The sequence below is a fragment of the Schistocerca gregaria genome, chromosome 1 (genome assembly GCF_023897955.1).
Source record: "Schistocerca gregaria isolate iqSchGreg1 chromosome 1, iqSchGreg1.2, whole genome shotgun sequence".
NCBI classification, from domain to species: Eukaryota; Metazoa; Arthropoda; class Insecta; order Orthoptera; family Acrididae; genus Schistocerca; species Schistocerca gregaria.
Genome location: NC_064920.1, coordinates 301,933,329 through 301,951,899, shown reverse-complemented (window position 1 = coordinate 301,951,899; position 18,571 = coordinate 301,933,329). Strand labels below are relative to the sequence as shown.

The 18,571-nt window shown below is 41.9% G+C and overlaps 1 protein-coding gene and 6 non-coding genes across 9 annotated transcripts in view; all 7 read right to left on the bottom strand.

The window, feature by feature from the left end:
* Nucleotides 1-4,479: 4,479 nt before the first annotated feature.
* On the bottom strand, nucleotides 4,480-4,554 carry Trnal-caa (transfer RNA leucine (anticodon CAA)). The gene has a single exon. It is a non-coding gene; the product is annotated as a tRNA-Leu (tRNA).
* A 226-nt stretch (nucleotides 4,555-4,780) lies between these two features.
* Nucleotides 4,781-4,855, bottom strand: Trnal-caa (transfer RNA leucine (anticodon CAA)). The gene has a single exon. It is a non-coding gene; the product is annotated as a tRNA-Leu (tRNA).
* A 1,429-nt stretch (nucleotides 4,856-6,284) lies between these two features.
* On the bottom strand, nucleotides 6,285-6,359 carry Trnal-caa (transfer RNA leucine (anticodon CAA)). Its single transcript has one exon. It is a non-coding gene; the product is annotated as a tRNA-Leu (tRNA).
* Nucleotides 6,360-6,884: 525 nt separating this feature from the next.
* Nucleotides 6,885-6,959, bottom strand: Trnal-caa (transfer RNA leucine (anticodon CAA)). The gene has a single exon. It is a non-coding gene; the product is annotated as a tRNA-Leu (tRNA).
* Nucleotides 6,960-7,186: 227 nt separating this feature from the next.
* On the bottom strand, nucleotides 7,187-7,261 carry Trnal-caa (transfer RNA leucine (anticodon CAA)). Its single transcript has one exon. It is a non-coding gene; the product is annotated as a tRNA-Leu (tRNA).
* Nucleotides 7,262-7,787: 526 nt separating this feature from the next.
* On the bottom strand, nucleotides 7,788-7,862 carry Trnal-caa (transfer RNA leucine (anticodon CAA)). Its single transcript has one exon. It is a non-coding gene; the product is annotated as a tRNA-Leu (tRNA).
* An 8,889-nt stretch (nucleotides 7,863-16,751) lies between these two features.
* Nucleotides 16,752-18,571, bottom strand: part of LOC126342147 (ankyrin-1-like) — a 279,165-nt gene continuing 277,345 nt past the window's right edge. For all 3 annotated transcript variants that reach the window (XM_050001830.1, XM_050001829.1, XM_050001831.1), the window contains one exon: nucleotides 16,752-17,216. In XM_050001830.1, coding sequence (XP_049857787.1) covers nucleotides 17,023-17,216 — 194 coding nt within the window. In that variant the 3' untranslated portion in view covers nucleotides 16,752-17,022. The remainder of the gene's footprint in view (nucleotides 17,217-18,571) is intronic.

The window sequence follows — 18,571 nt, the reverse complement described above, 5'->3', positions numbered from 1 at the left end:
CACCACTTCTGCACACAAAAGTCACATAATTCTCGTAAATTCTGGGGATAGGGGCAATGAGCTCTGACACCAAGTTCAATCACCTCCCAGATGTGTTTGGGTTAAAATTTAATGAATTGGGGGTGCAACCACATCAATTGGAACTCACCAATGTGTTCCTCGAACCACTCAATCATGCTCCTGGCCTTGTGACATTTGTGACATAGTGCATTATCTTGCTGAAAAATGCATTGCCATCGACAAACATGGTCATCATGAAGGTGTGTACATGGTCGGCAACTGGTGTACGATAGTCCTTGGCCATCATGGTGCCCTACACAAGATCCACTGGACCTATGGATGCCTATGTGAATGCTCCCCAGAGCATAGTGAAGCTGCCATCAGTTTCTCTCCATCCTGCAGTACAGGTGTCAAGGAGCTGTTCCTCTGAAAGATGACAGGTTATCAACCTCCCACTGGCATGAAGAAGAAGTTGTCAGGATTCATCAGACCATGCAATGCTCTGCCAATGTCCAGGGCTGATGGTCATGTGCCCATTTCAGTCATAGTTGCCAATGTTGTGGTGTTAACATTGGCACATGGATGGGTTGTCAACTATGGAGACCCATCATTAGGAGTGTTCAGGGCACTGCATGTTGAGACAAATTTGTACTCTACCCAGCATTAAAATGTGATGTTAGTTCTGCCACAGTTCACTGTCTGTCCTGTTTTACCAGTCTGTCCAGCCTACAACATCCAACATTTGTAAAGATGGGTGGCCAATGAACCCCACTATGTCTGGACATGGTTTCACCTTGGTTTTGGCATGTGTTTAAGATGCTCACCATAGCATTCTTTGAACACCTGACAAGTTGTGAAGTTTCCAACATGCTCATGCTGAGCCTCCAGACCATCACAATCTGCCCTTGGTCAAACTCAAGACAGATCGCACACCTTCCCAATTCTGCACCAGGACGGCACATTCACTGATACTACATGCAATGTACATATGTCTGACTAGTAGTCATTCCTTGCCAGTTCATGCTGCTATCACCTGGATGGGTTTATATTGATAGTAGGTCAGTGGCCATTGTTCTAGCTGATCAGTCTATAAGACCCTATACAGATTATGTGGAAGATCTTGCTCCTCTTTCAGCAGCAGTGTACTGAATATTTCTGGAGAAATGAAGCATTCCTAATGATCGGAAAAAAGTGCAGGTCATTCTCACTTTTAATAAGGGTTGTCAAACACACATACAAAACTGTTGATGTCAGCATGTTGGAACACATTTTATGATCATATAATATGACATTTCTGAGAACTGAAAATCTCCTCTGTATGAACTGAAATGGATTCAACAAATAACAGTTGTGTGAAAACCATCTCACTCTCTATGTCTATGAGATCCAAAAAATAGGAGATATCAGTGCCCAGGTTGATGACATGTTCCTTATCTCCAGAAGGCATTTGATACAATTCTACTTGTATATAATATTGGACTATCTGTGTGATTGGATTGAAGACTTCCAGGAAAGCAGGACAAAGCATGCTACTCTTAATGGAAAGAAATCTTCAGATGAAAAAGTTACTTTGGGCATGAGTAACTCTCTCTAAAAATTATCTGAGTATCTAGATTCAGGGATTGAAACTTACTGGTAGCTACGTGGTAAGTAGCAGTATTTGTGTATTTGTTATAAAGCTGTATGGCAAGTAATAATGTACTATAAGTAGGAATCAATGTTTACAAATGCAATTTTCTTTGAAAAATACCATTGCAACCAAGTAAATATTAAGCTGCTAATAGGAGGTAAACAGCAGCTATATAGTTGGAAACTAGGGGAGCAATAGCTTTCTTCAAAGTAGCAGCTTTGTAACTAATTTACGGAGTTAAATGTAGATGGTGTAATATGAATAGCATTAACCAGTATGGTGATAATTTGTTGTTTAATACACATCCCTGAATATTCTCCTTCTTGATAGAATCTATGGAAAACAATGGATGGATGGATGAATGAATCTACTCCAATAGTGTGTCCAAAAAAAGAAGAAAAAACATAAGGGATAATGTCAGCAGTTCTGTAAGACATTTTATATGATGCTGTTGTATGATGTTGTATAAGGGGCTCTCAAATGAAAACAAAACACCCAGCACAACATAACCATGGAATGGTTCTATTCAAAAGTAATCAGCAGACATGTTTGATATTTATCCCACAAGGAGACTAGGTGATTGATTCCTGTTTCATAGAACACGGTCGGCCTGTGATGGATCCACAACTGCTCCCATTTTTACACTTCCTCATCTGACTGAAACTGAAGTTCACACATGTCTTGCTTCATGTTGCCCAAGAACGGAAATTCACACTGTGAAAGACCCAGCTGTATGAAGAATGCTGCAGTGTTTCCCAACCAAATTGCTGAAGAATAGCCGTCGTGTAATTTGCAGTGTGGAGGCAGGTGTTGCCATGCAACGGGATGATTCCGTCTGACAGTATTCCTTGGTGTTTTGACTGTATGGCACATTATGGTTTCGGCAAAATGTCTTCATAGCACTGTGCACTGATTGTGGTTCCACACTTGAGGAACATGACAAGCAGAGGCCCCCTATGATCAAATGAGGAGGTCATCATGACCTAAAGTGTGTGAATGGCTTTGGATTTCTTTAGTGGGGGACATATGGGATGTCTCCACTGTTAGCTTTGCCATTTGTCCGCAGGCCGCCATTTGAAATCCTCCTGTTGCAAGATAATGCCTATTCCCACACTGCTATTTGGAAGAATGCTATCCATCAGCAGTTTGGTTGGGAAGGACTGCAGTATCTTCCGCACAGCCCAGATCTTTCAACATGTGATTTCAACATCTTTGGTGACATGAAGATAGAGATGTATGGATGTCAGTTTCAGTTGGTGAGGATGTGCAAGAGAGGGTGTGGTAGTGGATTCAGCAGCAGTCAACCATGTTCTATGAAACAGGAATTTATCATCTCATTCTCCAGTGGGATAAATGTCTTAATGTGTATGGTTACTAGTTCCGTTGTGGCAGGTGTTTGGTTTTCATCTGACTGTCCCTCACATACAGAGAAGATGCAGGTGTACAAAAATTGTAGCAAAATGTAGGAGGATCTGCAGAGGAGTCTGGTGCAGGAAGTGGCAATTCATCCTCAACAGAAACAAATGTAGCTTGTACATAAACAGAAAGACCCACTATTGTATGATTAAATGATCACAGAGCAATCACTGGAAGCAGTCACATTAAATATACAGGAGTGTGTGTAATACAGAATGATACTAATCACAGGTAAGGCAGATGCCTTACTGAGATTTAGTGGTGGAATCCTCAGAAAGTGTAATCCACCCATGTTGAAGGACACTTACAGAACCATTATTTGGACAATACTTGAATATTGCTCATCTGTGATCTCTACCAGATAGAACTGGTAGAAGGAATATGGGAGATTCAAGGACGAGTTCCATATTTAATTACAGGCACATTTAGTAAGTATGAAAGTATGCTTAGCCAATTCTGGTGGCAGACACTACAGGAGAGGTGCTCTGCACCACAGTATAGGTTACTGTTGAAATTCCGAGAACGTATTTTCTTAGAAGATTTGCCAAAATATTGCTTCCTCTAGGTATATTGTGTGAATAGATCATGAAGGTAAAATTAGATTCAAGCTCACAAAAGGCTTACCAATTATTGTTCTTTCTGTGGACCATTTCTGACTGGAATAGAGAAGGGGCAAAGCGACAGTACTACACAAAGTACCCTCTGCCATACACCAGGAGATAGCTTGCAAAGTGTGGTTGTAGATGTACAGTTGTATACTTATTTTTTCTAATTTTTTCACTACTTGTATCTAACAGAGTTATCTGAATTTATGACACTACATTTGAATCTTCATTGTGCAGAAATGGAATAACTGCCAAAGTAAAAGGACATCAATGAAAAATGTACTAATTATCATCTTGGAGTTTATTTGTCATGTTGACACAGCATTTGTGTTGGAAAGTAAAGAGTTGCTGCAGTATAAATACTAACAAAACAATGCAAAATAAATACAGAAGAGCAACTAAGCAGTGTTTCATTTATTTTACACATGCCTTCAGTAATTTTTCTGTTAGTTGCCGATCTAAGGCGCTGTATCCTAACTAGTGTGTGTAAGTATGAGTGCGCTGAGTGTACAGTCGGTGTGCTTGTGTACTTAAATCAACTGCTACTTGTATCATTGTGACCCACCCACTACAGGCCGCCCATAGACTGCATGCTCATGGCATGCTCTCTACCGCACCATCTGCCAGTGACGCAACGCACGTCTATATACATACAGAGCAGTGCTGACTCACCCCCACTCTGTTCTTTTAGTCTGTACCACTCACATCAGCTGTTCTGCACATTGCTCATGTTGCACATTCTATAAGATTGTTTTGTCTTCAGAATGAGGTTTTCACTCTGCAGTGGAGTGTGCACTGATATGAAACTTCCTGGATGATTAAAACTGTGTGCCGGACCGAGACTCAAACTCGGGACCCTTGCCTTTTGAGGGCAAGTGCTCTACCAACTGAGCTACCCAAGCACGACTCACGCTCCGTCCTCACAGCTTTACTTCTGTCAGTACCTTGTCTCCTACCTTCCAAACATTACAGAAGCTCTCCTGTGAACTTTGCGGAACTAGCACTCCTGAAAGAAAGGATATTGTAGAGACATGGCTTAGCCACAGCCTGGGGGATGTTTGCATAATGAGGTTTTCACTCTGCAGTGGAGTGTGCACTGATATGAAACTTCCTGGAAGATTAAAACTGTGTGCCGGACCGAGACTCAAACTCGGGACCCTTGCCTTTTGAGGGCAAGTGCTCTACCAACTGAGCTACCCAAGCACGACTCACGCCCCGTCCTCACAGCTTTACTTCTGCCAGTACCTTGTCTCCTACCTTCCAAACATTACAGAAACTCTCCTGTGAACTTTGCGGAACTAGCACTCCTGAAAGAAAGGATATTGTAGAGACATGGCTTAGCCACAGTCTGGGGGATGTTTGCATAATGAGGTTTTCACTCTGCAGTGGAGTGTGCGCTGATATGAAACTTCCTGGAAGATTAAAACTGTGTGCCGGACCGAGACTCAAACTCGGAACTCTTGCCTTTTGAGGGCAAGCCTCTACCATCTCAGCTACCCAAGCACAACTCACGCCCCGTCCTCATAGCATTACTTCTGCCAGTACCTTGTCTCCTACCTTCCAAACATTACAGAAACTCTCCTGTGAACTTTGCGGAACTAGCACTCCTGAAAGAAAGGATATTGTAGAGACATGGCTTAGCCACAGTCTGGGGGATGTTTGCATAATGAGGTTTTCACTCTGCAGTGGAGTGTGCGCTGATATGAAACTTCCTGGAAGATTAAAACTGTGTGCCAGACCGAGACTCAAACTCGGGATCCTTGCCTTTTGAGGGCAAGTGCTCTACCAACTGAGCTACCCAAGCACGACTCACGCTCCATCCTCACAGCTTTACTTCTGCCAGTACCTTGTCTCCTACCTTCCAAACATTACAGAAGCTCTCCTGTGAACTTTGCGGAACTAGCACTCCTGAAAGAAAGGATATTGTAGAGACATGGCTTAGCCACAGCCTGGGGGATGTTTGCATAATGAGGTTTTCACTCTGCAGTGGAGTGTGCGCTGATATGAAACTTCCTGGAAGATTGAAACTGTGTGCCAGACCGAGACTCAAACTCGGGATCCTTGCCTTTTGAGGGCAAGTGCTCTACCAACTGAGCTACCCAAGCACGACTCACGCTCCATCCTCACAGCTTTACTTCTGCCAGTACCTTGTCTCCTACCTTCCAAACATTACAGAAGCTCTCCTGTGAACTTTGCGGAACTAGCACTCCTGAAAGAAAGGATATTGTAGAGACATGGCTTAGCCACAGTCTGGGGGATGTTTGCATAATGAGGTTTTCACTCTGCAGTGGAGTGTGCGCTGATATGAAACTTCCTGGAAGATTAAAACTTTGTGCCAGACTGAGACTCAAACTCGGGAACCTTGCCTTTTGAGGGCAAGTGCTCTACCAACTGAGCTATCCAAGCACGACTCACGCCCCGCCATCACAGCTTTACTTCTGCCAGTACCTTGTCTCCTACCTTCCAAACATTACAGAAGTTCTCCTGTGAACTTTGCGGAACTAGCACTCCTGAAAGAAAGGATATTGTAGAGACATGGCTTAGCCACAGTCTGGGGGATGTTTGCATAATGAGATTTTCACTCTGCAGTGGAGTGTGCACTGATATGAAACTTCATGGAAGATTAAAACTGTGTGCCGGACCGAGACTCAAACTCGGGACCCTTGCCTTTTGAGGGCAAGTGCTCTACCAACTGAGCTATCCAAGCACGACTCACGCCCCGTCCTCACACCTTTACTTCTGCCAGTACCTTGTCTCCTACCTTCCAAACATTACAGAAACTCTCCTGTGAACTTTGCGGAACTAGCACTCCTGAAAGAAAGGATATTGTAGAGACATGGCTTAGCCACAGTCTGGGGGATGTTTGCATAATGAGGTTTTCACTCTGCAGTGGAGTGTGCGCTGATATGAAACTTACTGGAAGATTAAAACTGTGTGCCGGACCGAGACTCAAACTCGGGATTCTTGCCTTTTGACGGCAAGTCTCTACCATCTCAGCTACCCAAGCACAACTCACGCCCCGTCCTCATAGCTTTACTTCTGCCAGTACCTTGTCTCCTACCTCCCAAACATTACAGAAACTCTCCTGTGAACTTTGCGGAACTAGCACTCCTGAAAGAAAGGATATTATAGAGACATGGCTTAGCCACAGTCTGGGGGATGTTCGCATAATGAGGTTTTCACTCTGCAGTGGAGTGTGCGCTGATATGAAACTTCCTGGAAGATTGAAACTGTGTGCCAGACCGAGACTCAAACTCGGGACCCTTGCCTTTTGAGGGCAAGTGCTCTACCAACTGAGCTATCCAAGCTCGACTCACGCCCCGTCCTCACAGCTTTACTTCTGCCAGTACCTTGTCTCCTACCTTCCAAACATTACAGAAGTTCTCCTGTGAACTTTGCGGAACTAGCACTCCTGAAAGAAAGGATATTGTAGAGACATGACTTAGCCACAGCCTGGGGGATGTTTGCATAATGAGGTTTTCACTCTGCAGTGGAGTGTGCGCTGATATGAAATTTCCTGGAAGATTAAAACTGTGTGCCAGACCGAGACTCAAACTCGGGACCCTTGCCTTTTGAGGGCAAGTGCTCTACCAACTGAGCTATCCAAGCACGACTCACGCCCCGTCCTCACAGCTTTACTTCTGCCAGTACCTTGTCTCCTACTTTCCAAACATTACAGAAGCTCTCCTGTGAACTTTGCGGAACTAGCACTCCTGAAAGAAAGGATATTGTAGAGACATGGCTTAGCCACAGTCTGGGGGATGTTTGCATAATGAGGTTTTCACTCTGCAGTGGAGTGTGCGCTGATATGAAACTTCCTGGAAGATTAAAACTGTGAGCCGGACAGAGACTCAAATTCGGGACTCTTGCCTTTTGAGGGCAAGCCTCTACCATCTCAGCTACCCAAGCACAACTCACGCCCCGTCCTCATAGCTTTACTTCTGCCAGTACCTTGTCTCCTACCTTCCAAACATTACATAAACTCTCCTGTGAACTTTGCGGAACTAGCACTCCTGAAAGAAAGGATATTGTAGAGACATGGCTTAGCCACAGTCTGGGGGATGTTTGCATAATGAGGTTTTCACTCTGCAGTGGAGTGTGCGCTGATATGAAACTTCCTGGAAGATTAAAACTGTGTGCCAGACCGAGACTCAAACTCGGGACCCTTGCCTTTTGAGGGCAAGTGCTCTACCAACTGAGCTATCCAAGCACGACTCACGCCCTGTCCTCACAGCTTTACTTCTGCCAGTACCTTGTCTCCTACCTTCCAAACATTACAGAAGTTCTCCTGTGAACTTTGCGGAACTAGCACTCCTGAAAGAAAGGATATTGTAGAGACATGGCTTAGCCACAGTCTGGGGGATGTTTGCATAATGAGGTTTTCACTCTGCAGTGGAGTGTGTGCTGATATGAAACTTCCTGGAAGATTAAAACTGTGTGCCGGACAGAGACTCGAACTCGGGACCTTTGCCTTTTGCGGGCAAGTGCTCTACCAACTGAGCTATCCAAGCACGACTCATGTCCCGTCCTCACAGCTTTACTTCTGCCAGTACCTCGTCTCCTATCTTCCAAACTTTACAGAAGCTCTCCTGCAAACCTTGCAGAACTAGCACTCCTTTAGCCACAGCCAGGGGATGTTTCCAGAATGAGGCTTTCACTCTGCAGCGGAGTGTGCACTGTAATGAAACTTCCTGAAAGATTACAACTGTGAGCCGGACCGAGACTCGATCTCGGGACCTTTGCCTCTCATGGGCAAGTGCTCTACCATTCATTTCACCTAAGGTGTATCAATTACTGTGTCAGCTTCGACCTACACAAGAATTGGCAGCTCTTACTTTTGATCACATGTGCAGTTTATTATCCAGCTACTGTTGCAAATGAATGCATGTCATAGTGGCACAATTTGAATTCAACAGATGCTGCAAGAAACCAAACCAGTCACACAGGGCCTGGGCAGCTGAACTTCATGCCCTTAGCCATTACTGATGCCCACAATCAGTCTTATGCATATTCTATGATGCAGAATGCACTTATCTGTTTAGCTCCAGACAAGGAAGTGCGTCAGGAAGTTTTACTCTGTGAAAAGTTTTTCAGAAGTTTTGCTAATAGCATAATCTTTTGAAGTATCTTTGGCATCAGGTGACCAAATTGAAGCATGGAATGATGTGGCAGTAGTGTCACACAATGTGCCCACTATGATGGTAGTTAGCTTGCACGAGGAAGCAGCAGTGGGGGGCAGTAAACATGCGAGCCCAGCACCGAGCAAACCAAGGCCGACCCAAGTGCCCACGATTACCACAGAGCCAGCATCAACATTCTCTGTTTCCTTCTTGTTCTTCCTGTTTTATCCAGCATGTACTTTCAGGGTGCCATAAATGCTACGCTACTTGTAATGCTTGCCAGAAGAAAGGCTACATCACCGCCATGCACCATTTGGCAAAGGTTCTCCCAAGTTGTTTATCGAGTTATCTGTTTTCTGCCAAGTATTCCAGAAACAAGATGACACAGGTGCTGCAGTGACATTATTGAATTCTCAAACCTATGTGAGTTTAGGCTTGCCATGGTTGACACCAATCACGTGGAAGCTGGTCCATTATAACAAACAAAACATTCCACTGACAGAGCAATTTCTGGCATCTGCCTCTGATAAGTCAGTGGTTCATTCCATTACATTTTTGATGGTTGAAGATGACGGTGTCGAGAACTTGTTCAGAATGAATGCGTTTCAGGCATTTGGATTCTCTATCATTGGCGCAGTTCACCTTGTGTCTGATTAGGTACGATTTTATCAATTGGAAACACCGTGTGAGGAGTTTTTAGACTTGTTTTCGAAAGGTATAGGGTGTGCTATGATTTTTTTTGCTCATATGTTTTCAAAATCCATGGTTTGGCCCCATTTTTGCTGTGTGTGCCCTATTCCTGTCGCCCTGAAAGATTAAATGAAAGCAGATCTGGACAGACTTCAGTCTCTAGGGGTGATGCAACCTGTTATGGCTAGTGAGTGGTCATCTTCACTGGCTGTAGTTTGGAAGCCATCAGGGAAACTTTGCCTCTGTAGTGACTTCAGTACTAGCTAGTGTCAACATACAGTTGATCATGGATACATATCCTCTCTCATGCCAGGAGGAACTGTTTGCAAAACTATTGGATGGCCAGTACTTCTCTAAAACTGATTTGTTTGAAGTGTATCTGCAGGTTCCTGTGGATGAAGAATCTAAATAGCTCTGGTTTTGAATACTTCTTTTGGTCTCTACCATCCTTTTGATGCTGTTAGGGCCCCTGCTATTTTCCTATGATTTTTAGAGCAATTGACTATGCCTCTCCTAGGATACTGTATGCTATTGTTGTCATGGGCTCCTCCGCAACTGATCACTTGAAAAATTTGTGCACCTTGTTTTCTGTCTTACAGTCTGCAGGCTTATGGTATGACCTCGCAGAATCTGTTTTTTCAACCTTCTATTGATCATTAGGGGGGTTCATGGCCTCATGGCATGGATTTTGCCCTCTGCCAGACCACATCTCCACTATTGCATCTGTCTCATCCCTTGCCCATGAAGGAGCTTCAGGCTTTCCTAGGGAAGGTAGAATAATACCATAAATTCCTACCAGGCTGGCCACATTGGTCCACCTTTTGCATACCTTGTTTCACAAGAATGTACCTTTCTGCTGAGGCCTGGATTATGAATGTGCTTTTCAATTGTTGAAATCCAAACTACTCTCGGCCCCTTGATTAGCTGTGTTCTTTCCAGACCAGCACATAGTCTTGGCAACTTACACCTCATAGTATGGTGCAGCATGGTCCTAGAATACTGATATGCTGACAGCTCTGAACAACCTGTTGCTTTAGCCACTAAATCTCTTACTCCAGCCCAGCAGTGATATTCTCAGATGGAAAAAGAGGCTCTTGCACAGTCTATGCTTTCCAGAAATTTCAGGTTTTTTTTTGTGCGGTCCAAGTGTCACTTTATTACTGGCCATAAATGTTTGACTTCCTTGTTTAATCCTCACACTTCTGTACCTGACAAGGCAGCACGTCACCTACGACACTGGACTCCTTTCTTGTCTCACTACAACTACGAAATCCATTTTTGACCTATGTCTATACATTCCAGTGCAGACGCCTTGTCCTGCCTTTGTTTGAGTTCTGATCCTGACTTTGATCTCGAAGAATTGCTTTGCTTCCATCTTGATACTGAAATGCAGGCTACAGTTGAGGGTTTTCCAGATACAAGCTTACGCCATTGACACTGACGTGCTTGTCTGGCAGGTGGTTCGGTTTGTTCAACAGGGCTGACCAAAACCACCAGGTCAAGGTTAGACACACTGCACAATTATTTTCCATTATGGTATCGCCTCTCTGTTTTCGATGGTCTTTTGGTGTTGTCTACAGAAGATCTCTCTCCCAGAGAAGTCATTCCTGCCACATTATACTGCAAGGTTCTACGTCTTCTCCACCTGGGCCATTGGGGAGATATGCAGTAAACTGTTAGCTAGAAGACACTATTTTTTTTTTGGCTCGGGATTTCTGGCGAAATTGCCCATTTTGTTGCAGCTTGTGAGTAGTGTGCCCCACAACAGCAGGTCCCAGGGTGTCTCTGTCACACTGGCCGGCTCCATGCCAGCCCAAGGGAAAGAATTCATATAGACTTTGCGCGTACCTTCTAGAAGTCCTATTGACTTTTGGTTGTGAACGCATTTTCCCAGTTTCCTTTCATCCTACAGTGTGTTCAATTTCAGCTGAGGTCGCAATTCATACACGTTTGAAATTTTTTTTTCTATTGAGGGATTGCCTTGTATGAAAGCTTCCAATAATGGGCCCCAGTTCATTTCTCACACCTTTCAATTGTTTTGTTCCTGCCATGGCATTCATAATATTATGGGTTCGCCATTCTTCTCTCAAATGTCAAGATGGAACAACTAGTGCATATGTCCGAGTCCCAAGTGAAAAAGTTTGTTGTGGGTTCTTCACTGAATTATGCCATTCACACCTATGGGCAGGAGAGCCCAGCTGTGTTGCTTCACAACTGGCAGGATTACTGGTGTGGGCCAGAGGGTGTTTGATCACCAACCCAAGTGGATACTGCCCGTCATTGTCCGCCATGCTGTCTTTGTGACATCCTTAGGGCCAAAGGGCTGTAGGTGCACCACTTTGATCAGTTGTGCCCCTGCTTGTCACTGGAAGCTATCAGAGTGAGGTTACAGCCGCCATTGCCACAGACTGCCCCATTGCTCTCTGCCTTGAGCCCATCATTACCTATTGTGGTGGCAACCCCAACCCATTAGTTGCCTCCTTCATAAGTGGCATCCTGGGGTTCTAGTTTCCACCTCTGGCTTTGGGTCTATTGCTGCAGGCTGCTGTTCTGAATGGGCCGCCTCCACCACCTTCTCGCCATCACCCCTTCCGGCATTGTCGCGGGTGGGTCCAGCCCTGTCTCCACTGCACTGTGACCTGCCTGCTAATGATGATGCAGATATGATAATGGACCACTACACACTGGCGCTGTCATTGGGTGCCGTGCAGGTCCATCACCTCAGGCGTGCCCCTGTCTCCTTGTGTTCTGGCCTTATGCTCTGGTGCCCACCCAGTACATCGTCCTGCCCCTGCCGTCGGCACTGGAATCTGATGGATGTGTCTCTCATTGGGCTGCTGGTGTCTCCTCCATCAGTTGGGCATCCTGTTTGAGAAGGGAGAGGTGTGCTGCATCCTGCTGCTGGTGCATGTGAGTGTGCTGAGTGTAAACTGCCAACTGCATCAGCGCACACCAGCCACTAGAAACTGCCTGTAGGAAGCGTGCACATGGCAACGTCTCTGTCACACCATCTACTGATGACTTGTAACTATATATATATATATATATATATATATATATATATATATATATATATATATATATATATATATATGCAGAGCAGTGCTAACTCACTCTCACTACGTTCTTTCAGTTTGTGCTGCTCACATCAGTTGTTCTGTGTATTGCTTATGCTGCGCCTACTGTATGATTCTTTTTCCTTGTTACGTGTGGAGTCACGAAAGGTTTATTTCCATTACTGATCAGAGGTTTATGAATAAGGCTACATTTTTGTTACTTAGATTGGTTTCTTATATATATATTACTTTGTTACTACATAAGGGTTTATTACTGTTTTCACTTGCGTATAGCTTGGAACTAGTTGATTTTTAATCTCAGAGCTGAAAGAAGACACTCCCTTCCTTATATATGTTGATAAATGCAGGGCTATTTATAAGTATCTAAGAGATTTCAGGAGATAATCCATGGAAACTGAAAGATGAACACACAAATGACACATATCAGTAGATACAGCATCTTTCCAACTTTCAATTTGTACTATGTACCATGGCGCAATTTCACTTGTGACCAGGCATATCAAAACATGCAGACAAATCATCCACCCTGTACTGTCACATTTAATTAGTTCTTCCCTGCAAGTAGGCAATCTAATGAGAATACTTCCATAGCAGACTATTGTCAAGTCTCCCCAGGCAATTGCACATATGTACTGATGTTTACAGTGTCGCCAGCGGGGGGTGGCCGAGCGGTTCTGGGCGCTACAGTCTGGAACTGCACGACCGCTATGGTCACAGGTTCAAATCCTGCCTCGGGCATGGATGTGTGTAATGTCCTTAGGTTAGTTAGGTTTAAGTAGTTCTAAGTTCTAGGGGACTGATGACCTCACAAGTTAAGGCCATAGTGCTCAGAGCCATTTGAACCATTTGCAGTGTCACAAACAGTGTCCATATTGAGAACCTGTAATGTAAGTTAAAAACTTGGAGAGATGCTCCATCCACTAATATGTGTGTGTTTCCTGTATATGTATCGTAGTTTTCAAGCAGTAATCTTGTGAAACCCCGGAGGTACTTATTCATAAGCCTATATAATATTTATGAGGATACGGTTTCAAGTTGCTGAGTGTCATCAGCTTAAATGAATACAAATGTGGGGACTGCTTTCACTAGAGGATCTTCTTCACCTTTTTTATTGGTAAGACACTTGGAAATGGAGAAAAAGCTTCAACTTTTCTTATGCAATGTGTGTTGCAGAAATTTGTTCATGCAGCACAAACTCACATCATCAAGGACTCATGTTGTAAGTACTTTACCAATAACAAAATTTCATCAAGACTTTTTATCCCATTTCATTTTTGATGAATATTACTGGACCATCAGGAATGTTCAAGACTTCTGGCTCTTAATTTGACTGTAGCATCAGCACTTTCTCCACATCACTTACAGAAAAGGAGTACCAACTCACAACAATGATTTAATCATATAAATATTTATAGAAACTGATATTATTGCTCACTCAGTTGTGAAGACATGCACATGTGTTATGACATTCTGACTTGTGACAGAGCATCAATAAACCATCTAGTAACATCAGTGTCGCATGTACTTGGTATTCAGTTTCAAGTAACTGTGTGACATGTATAGTTAAAGAAAACAAATTGAAGGGAGAGTAATGGTAAGACCAAAAACTACTACTTAGAAACTTAAATTTGTATTACAGTATCCTTTACTAATATGAATGTTTGGTAGAGTATGCTCCTCTTCATCCTATTGAAAATACCAGTTCGTTTCTATAACATTTTGGTGTACATCTTTCCATGAAATAATTGATTTTAAAGGTACTTCCCAGGAATGTGTACCTCCAGCAAGCTTTTAAGTCACTATGCAGCTTTCTATGTGGGCATGACAAATAAGCTGTGTGTTTGTATGAATGTCCACTGCCAAACTATGGCCAAGAGACAGCTGGACCACCAGTCTCTGAAAATGCTGTCCAGCAAGATGTGCTTCACTTCAGTGATTGCTTTACAGCCTGCACCATCTGGAACCTTCCTAACTACATCAGCTTTTCTGAACTGTACAGGTGGGAACTCTTCCTACAACATAACCTTCGTTCTTGTAACCTCTCTTGTCTCAACCTTCACTAGTCCCTGCTCTCCACTCCTTTCCCAGCTCGCACGCCAGCACTATGCATGTTTTCTCTTCCGTTATAGCCCCTACTAGTCTTTTCCCCTTTTCTATGTCTCTTCTCTCTCCTCCCCCAGCAGAACCTCCCGACTCTGTACCTAGCATCCCATGTCCCAGGTCACTCCCACAGCAGCTGTCATCTTCCCTCACTTCTACCCTCCTATCCCTCCCCATCCTGATGCCATATCTCTTCCTTACCTCCACCACCCACTCTGCATTGCTGCTCAGGTCGGATACATTCACAGGCAAAGTTGCAGTTGGGTCTCAGCAGCCATATAGACAGATGTGTGTATTTGTATGTGTGTGTTTTCTGCTTCTGAAGGATGACTCTTTTGTTCAAAGGCTAAAAGTTTAGCAGTATTTTCATTGTGTCTGTCTGTGACTCACTGCTTTCTCTACATGGTGAGTAGCAATTTTTTGTTTATATTTCATCCTGGACTTCCCAATGTTTGATTTTTTCTTTAGTCTCTGTTTGCCAGAGTCATCTTAGAGAGTACTGACTCCCATGAAGTCTCCTACAGTATAGAAATTTTAATTACCTTACCATGTTAAACTTGATTTCTTGACTGTATTCTAGCATTGAAGAAATATTTCCTCTTACGTATATTGTATACTTTATATACACCATGAACAAAAAACATGTTAACAATCCTTTAGTTTGATGTTATTTCTCTGCCACTGACTTTCCTTCATCCATTTGAAAACTGTCATAGAGAAGTCTTGTCTTGTAACTGTATGATATTTGATCAAATGTTATACTGATCCAAATTTCCCTCTTTTCAAGTTCACATAAGCAAATACTTATTTCAGATAGACATTCAAAGAATGCTAAAACAAATGCTATTGAGACTTATGACTCATTACAGATATTTCTCATCTGATTACATTGCTACCATAAGTCTGGGGCACTGTGTACAAGTTTTAATGTGCTTTATTTAATTATGAAAAATATACTGAAGGAGCTGTTTAATAGTATGGATGCACAATCAGTTTAAAATATGATCTACTAATAGAGAAAAAGCAAATTAAAACTGAAAGTTAATAATTCACATGCTGCAGACACACTTTTGTACAAGTAGCCTAAGCCATTTTTAGATTGAAAATTGGTCAAAATCTGTTTATGTAGATTGTCACCGACCTGCCTGCAGTCACTCAATATACCTAGTATTATCTACTGCGAAGTCACCATAAAACTGTATAGTGCTATCATTACAGAGATTATCATGCACCAGTTGTCCAAAACATGTGATTTATTTGACCAACATGTTTCAGGATGACATGATCCCATTATTATCAATATTTTCATTATTACACATACAGTCTTGTGTTTGACTACACACGTTTGCTAGCTGTTTACTACTTTTGACTGTGCTTGATGACTTACTCATTTCGTGGTGTGTAATACTACATGGAAGCATAGACAGAGTTCCATTACATGTGTGTGTGTGTGTGTGTGTGTGTGTGTGTGTGTGTGTGTGTGATAATGTGACATAATAACTTGTCTTTTACAATAAAATTGTTCCAAAACATATTGGGTTAAATAAATCACACAGTTTAGACAGCTGGTATGTAGCTATGCCTATACTGACAATAGTATTCTTGCAAAGTGAGAAAAATTATTGCTTTGGACACAGAAAAATAAATACACCACAATCTTTTTTTCTATTTATTTTTTTTAATTGTGCCGATCATTTCACATAATGTTAGCAGTTCACAGAATCTTCCTCTGCCATATGAAAAGAACTATTAGCCTCTTAACTTTTCATTTAATAACTTGATGATTCAAAACAGATATATGCACAAAATATGTAGTTTAAGATTATTTTTGATTAAATATACTCGCTGAATTAAAATTTCAGGGTTAAGAGTAACTTTTTTAGTAACAAAATAGTTAAACACTTTTTGAAGGTGACTGCCAACAGCTGCTATGTATTTCATAAAATGCATGTTAGGGAGTTGTCTATAAGTCCTATATTATCACTACTGGTTTCAGTTAATAACTCTCTTATATATCATGCCACGTCATTGCCATATTTATAAGACGTGACATGACATGATATGATATAATATATAATAATTTATGAATTTTTGTAACCTTATGATGGTGATATAAAGGATATACAGATATTTATTTCATACAATAAAATAGTGTTGCTATACAACTTGTCATATCTCATGATTATAAGAAGTCCTATTTTCAAATCTGCATAAAAGAAGTATGGAAATATAGCATTAAGGTAACTGTAATGATACACTGTCTAAGATTTTGAACACCAGTTTTCACTATCACAATATGGAGCATATTTTGTGTAACATAATACACTATCATAATGAGTTTTTTTCACATCATATAAATGATATTTTCGTAAGAGGGCCCAACATTAGAACACATAATTCAGGAAATCATTTATGACATTAGGTAAATTATATTTCTTCAGCCGTGACAGACAGTAATGTCTACGAATTACAATACGGCAGAGCTTTGAAAGTGAACTTGGCGCTAATACTTCCGGAACACTCAAGTAGTTTTCTGATGTTTCCTCTTGCAAGTTTTGCTGACTTTCTCCAGTGAGACCTTCAAAATTAAGAATTGTACAGTAAAATTTTTATATAAAAGGATATTACAAATTACCCAAGAGCTAAAAATTCTGATATTTGTATTGCATCACAAGTAGATGTTGGCATCAATAGACTTCTGCCTTCAAGAGTACAGCCAAAATAGGTATAACAAAACAGAATATTTTCTAACAGTTGTTTGATGCAAATGCAGTCATAAATTTATAACCTATGGCAATTTATTTATTCTGTGTATTATTAAGTTTAAAAAACAATTTTACAGTCGTAGGTGTATATAATGAAACTAAATTTTGTGAAAGTGAAGTGTCTCCTAACTAGCTACAAAAATGTGGGCAGAAATGACACATCCAAAAGTTTTTAAAATCTCAGAATTTCTTTTCAGGTAAAAAGGAAGATAGGTGACATAAAAATCTGTAAAAGTATTTGTACTGAAGTAAATAAAAATTGGCTTAAAACACAAGATAAATAATACAAAGGATACGACAAATGGTTTTCACTTATTCATGCATTGTGTTTTCTAAGTCCTAGCATGAAGCTCAGTTTTCAGGGATGCATAATAGGTCAACATAAATACATCTGTCCACTGTATTGATAATAATGTATCACTGCACTAATCTGGATATGTTTTCCGGTATTCAGCAAGGAGTCATTGTCCAAGGATGTGATATTTCGGCAAGCTGTCTTGTTGGCATTTTCTGGCAGTCCTAGTGACTGATATGTCTTGCACTGGTGCTGTCTTATATACTTCCTGTCCCTCACAGTCGAACTCTTGCAAGATACAGGAGGAATGGCGCTACTGAGACACGAGTTCTGGTGCTCAGTCTCTGTGCTGCCACTGCTGGAATTGGGATATTGTTGACGCAGGGGACACATGTCTACACGGTGCGATCTACACTCTTCAGTTGGTGCGAATGGTTGAATTTCCTCTGCAGGCTATTGTTGCACTTGAAGCATACTCAACAGTGGAGCCCAGGCATTACAGAGGTGGAAACCACGGCCTTTATTATTATTATCAGCTCATCGTGTAGCTGGATGACTACAGATTCTTTTGAAACATAACCCCAAAATATGTCTGCCTGTTTTAACAACTTGATACCATTATAATTCATGCTATGTCCATAGGAGAGTGAGTGTTCTGCTACAACTGACTTTGTTATTATTTCTTATCTGTGTGACACTTGCACTCTGTGCATCTTTCCTCCATTGTCTGGATGATCTGACCTACATATAGATCCTCATACTGGCAAGGGTAGTGGTGTACTGCTGGTTTTAGGACATACACGTCATTTTTAACAGACTCATATATCTCACATTATGTTTCTGAAGTATTTTGTGAATTGTCATCAATACATT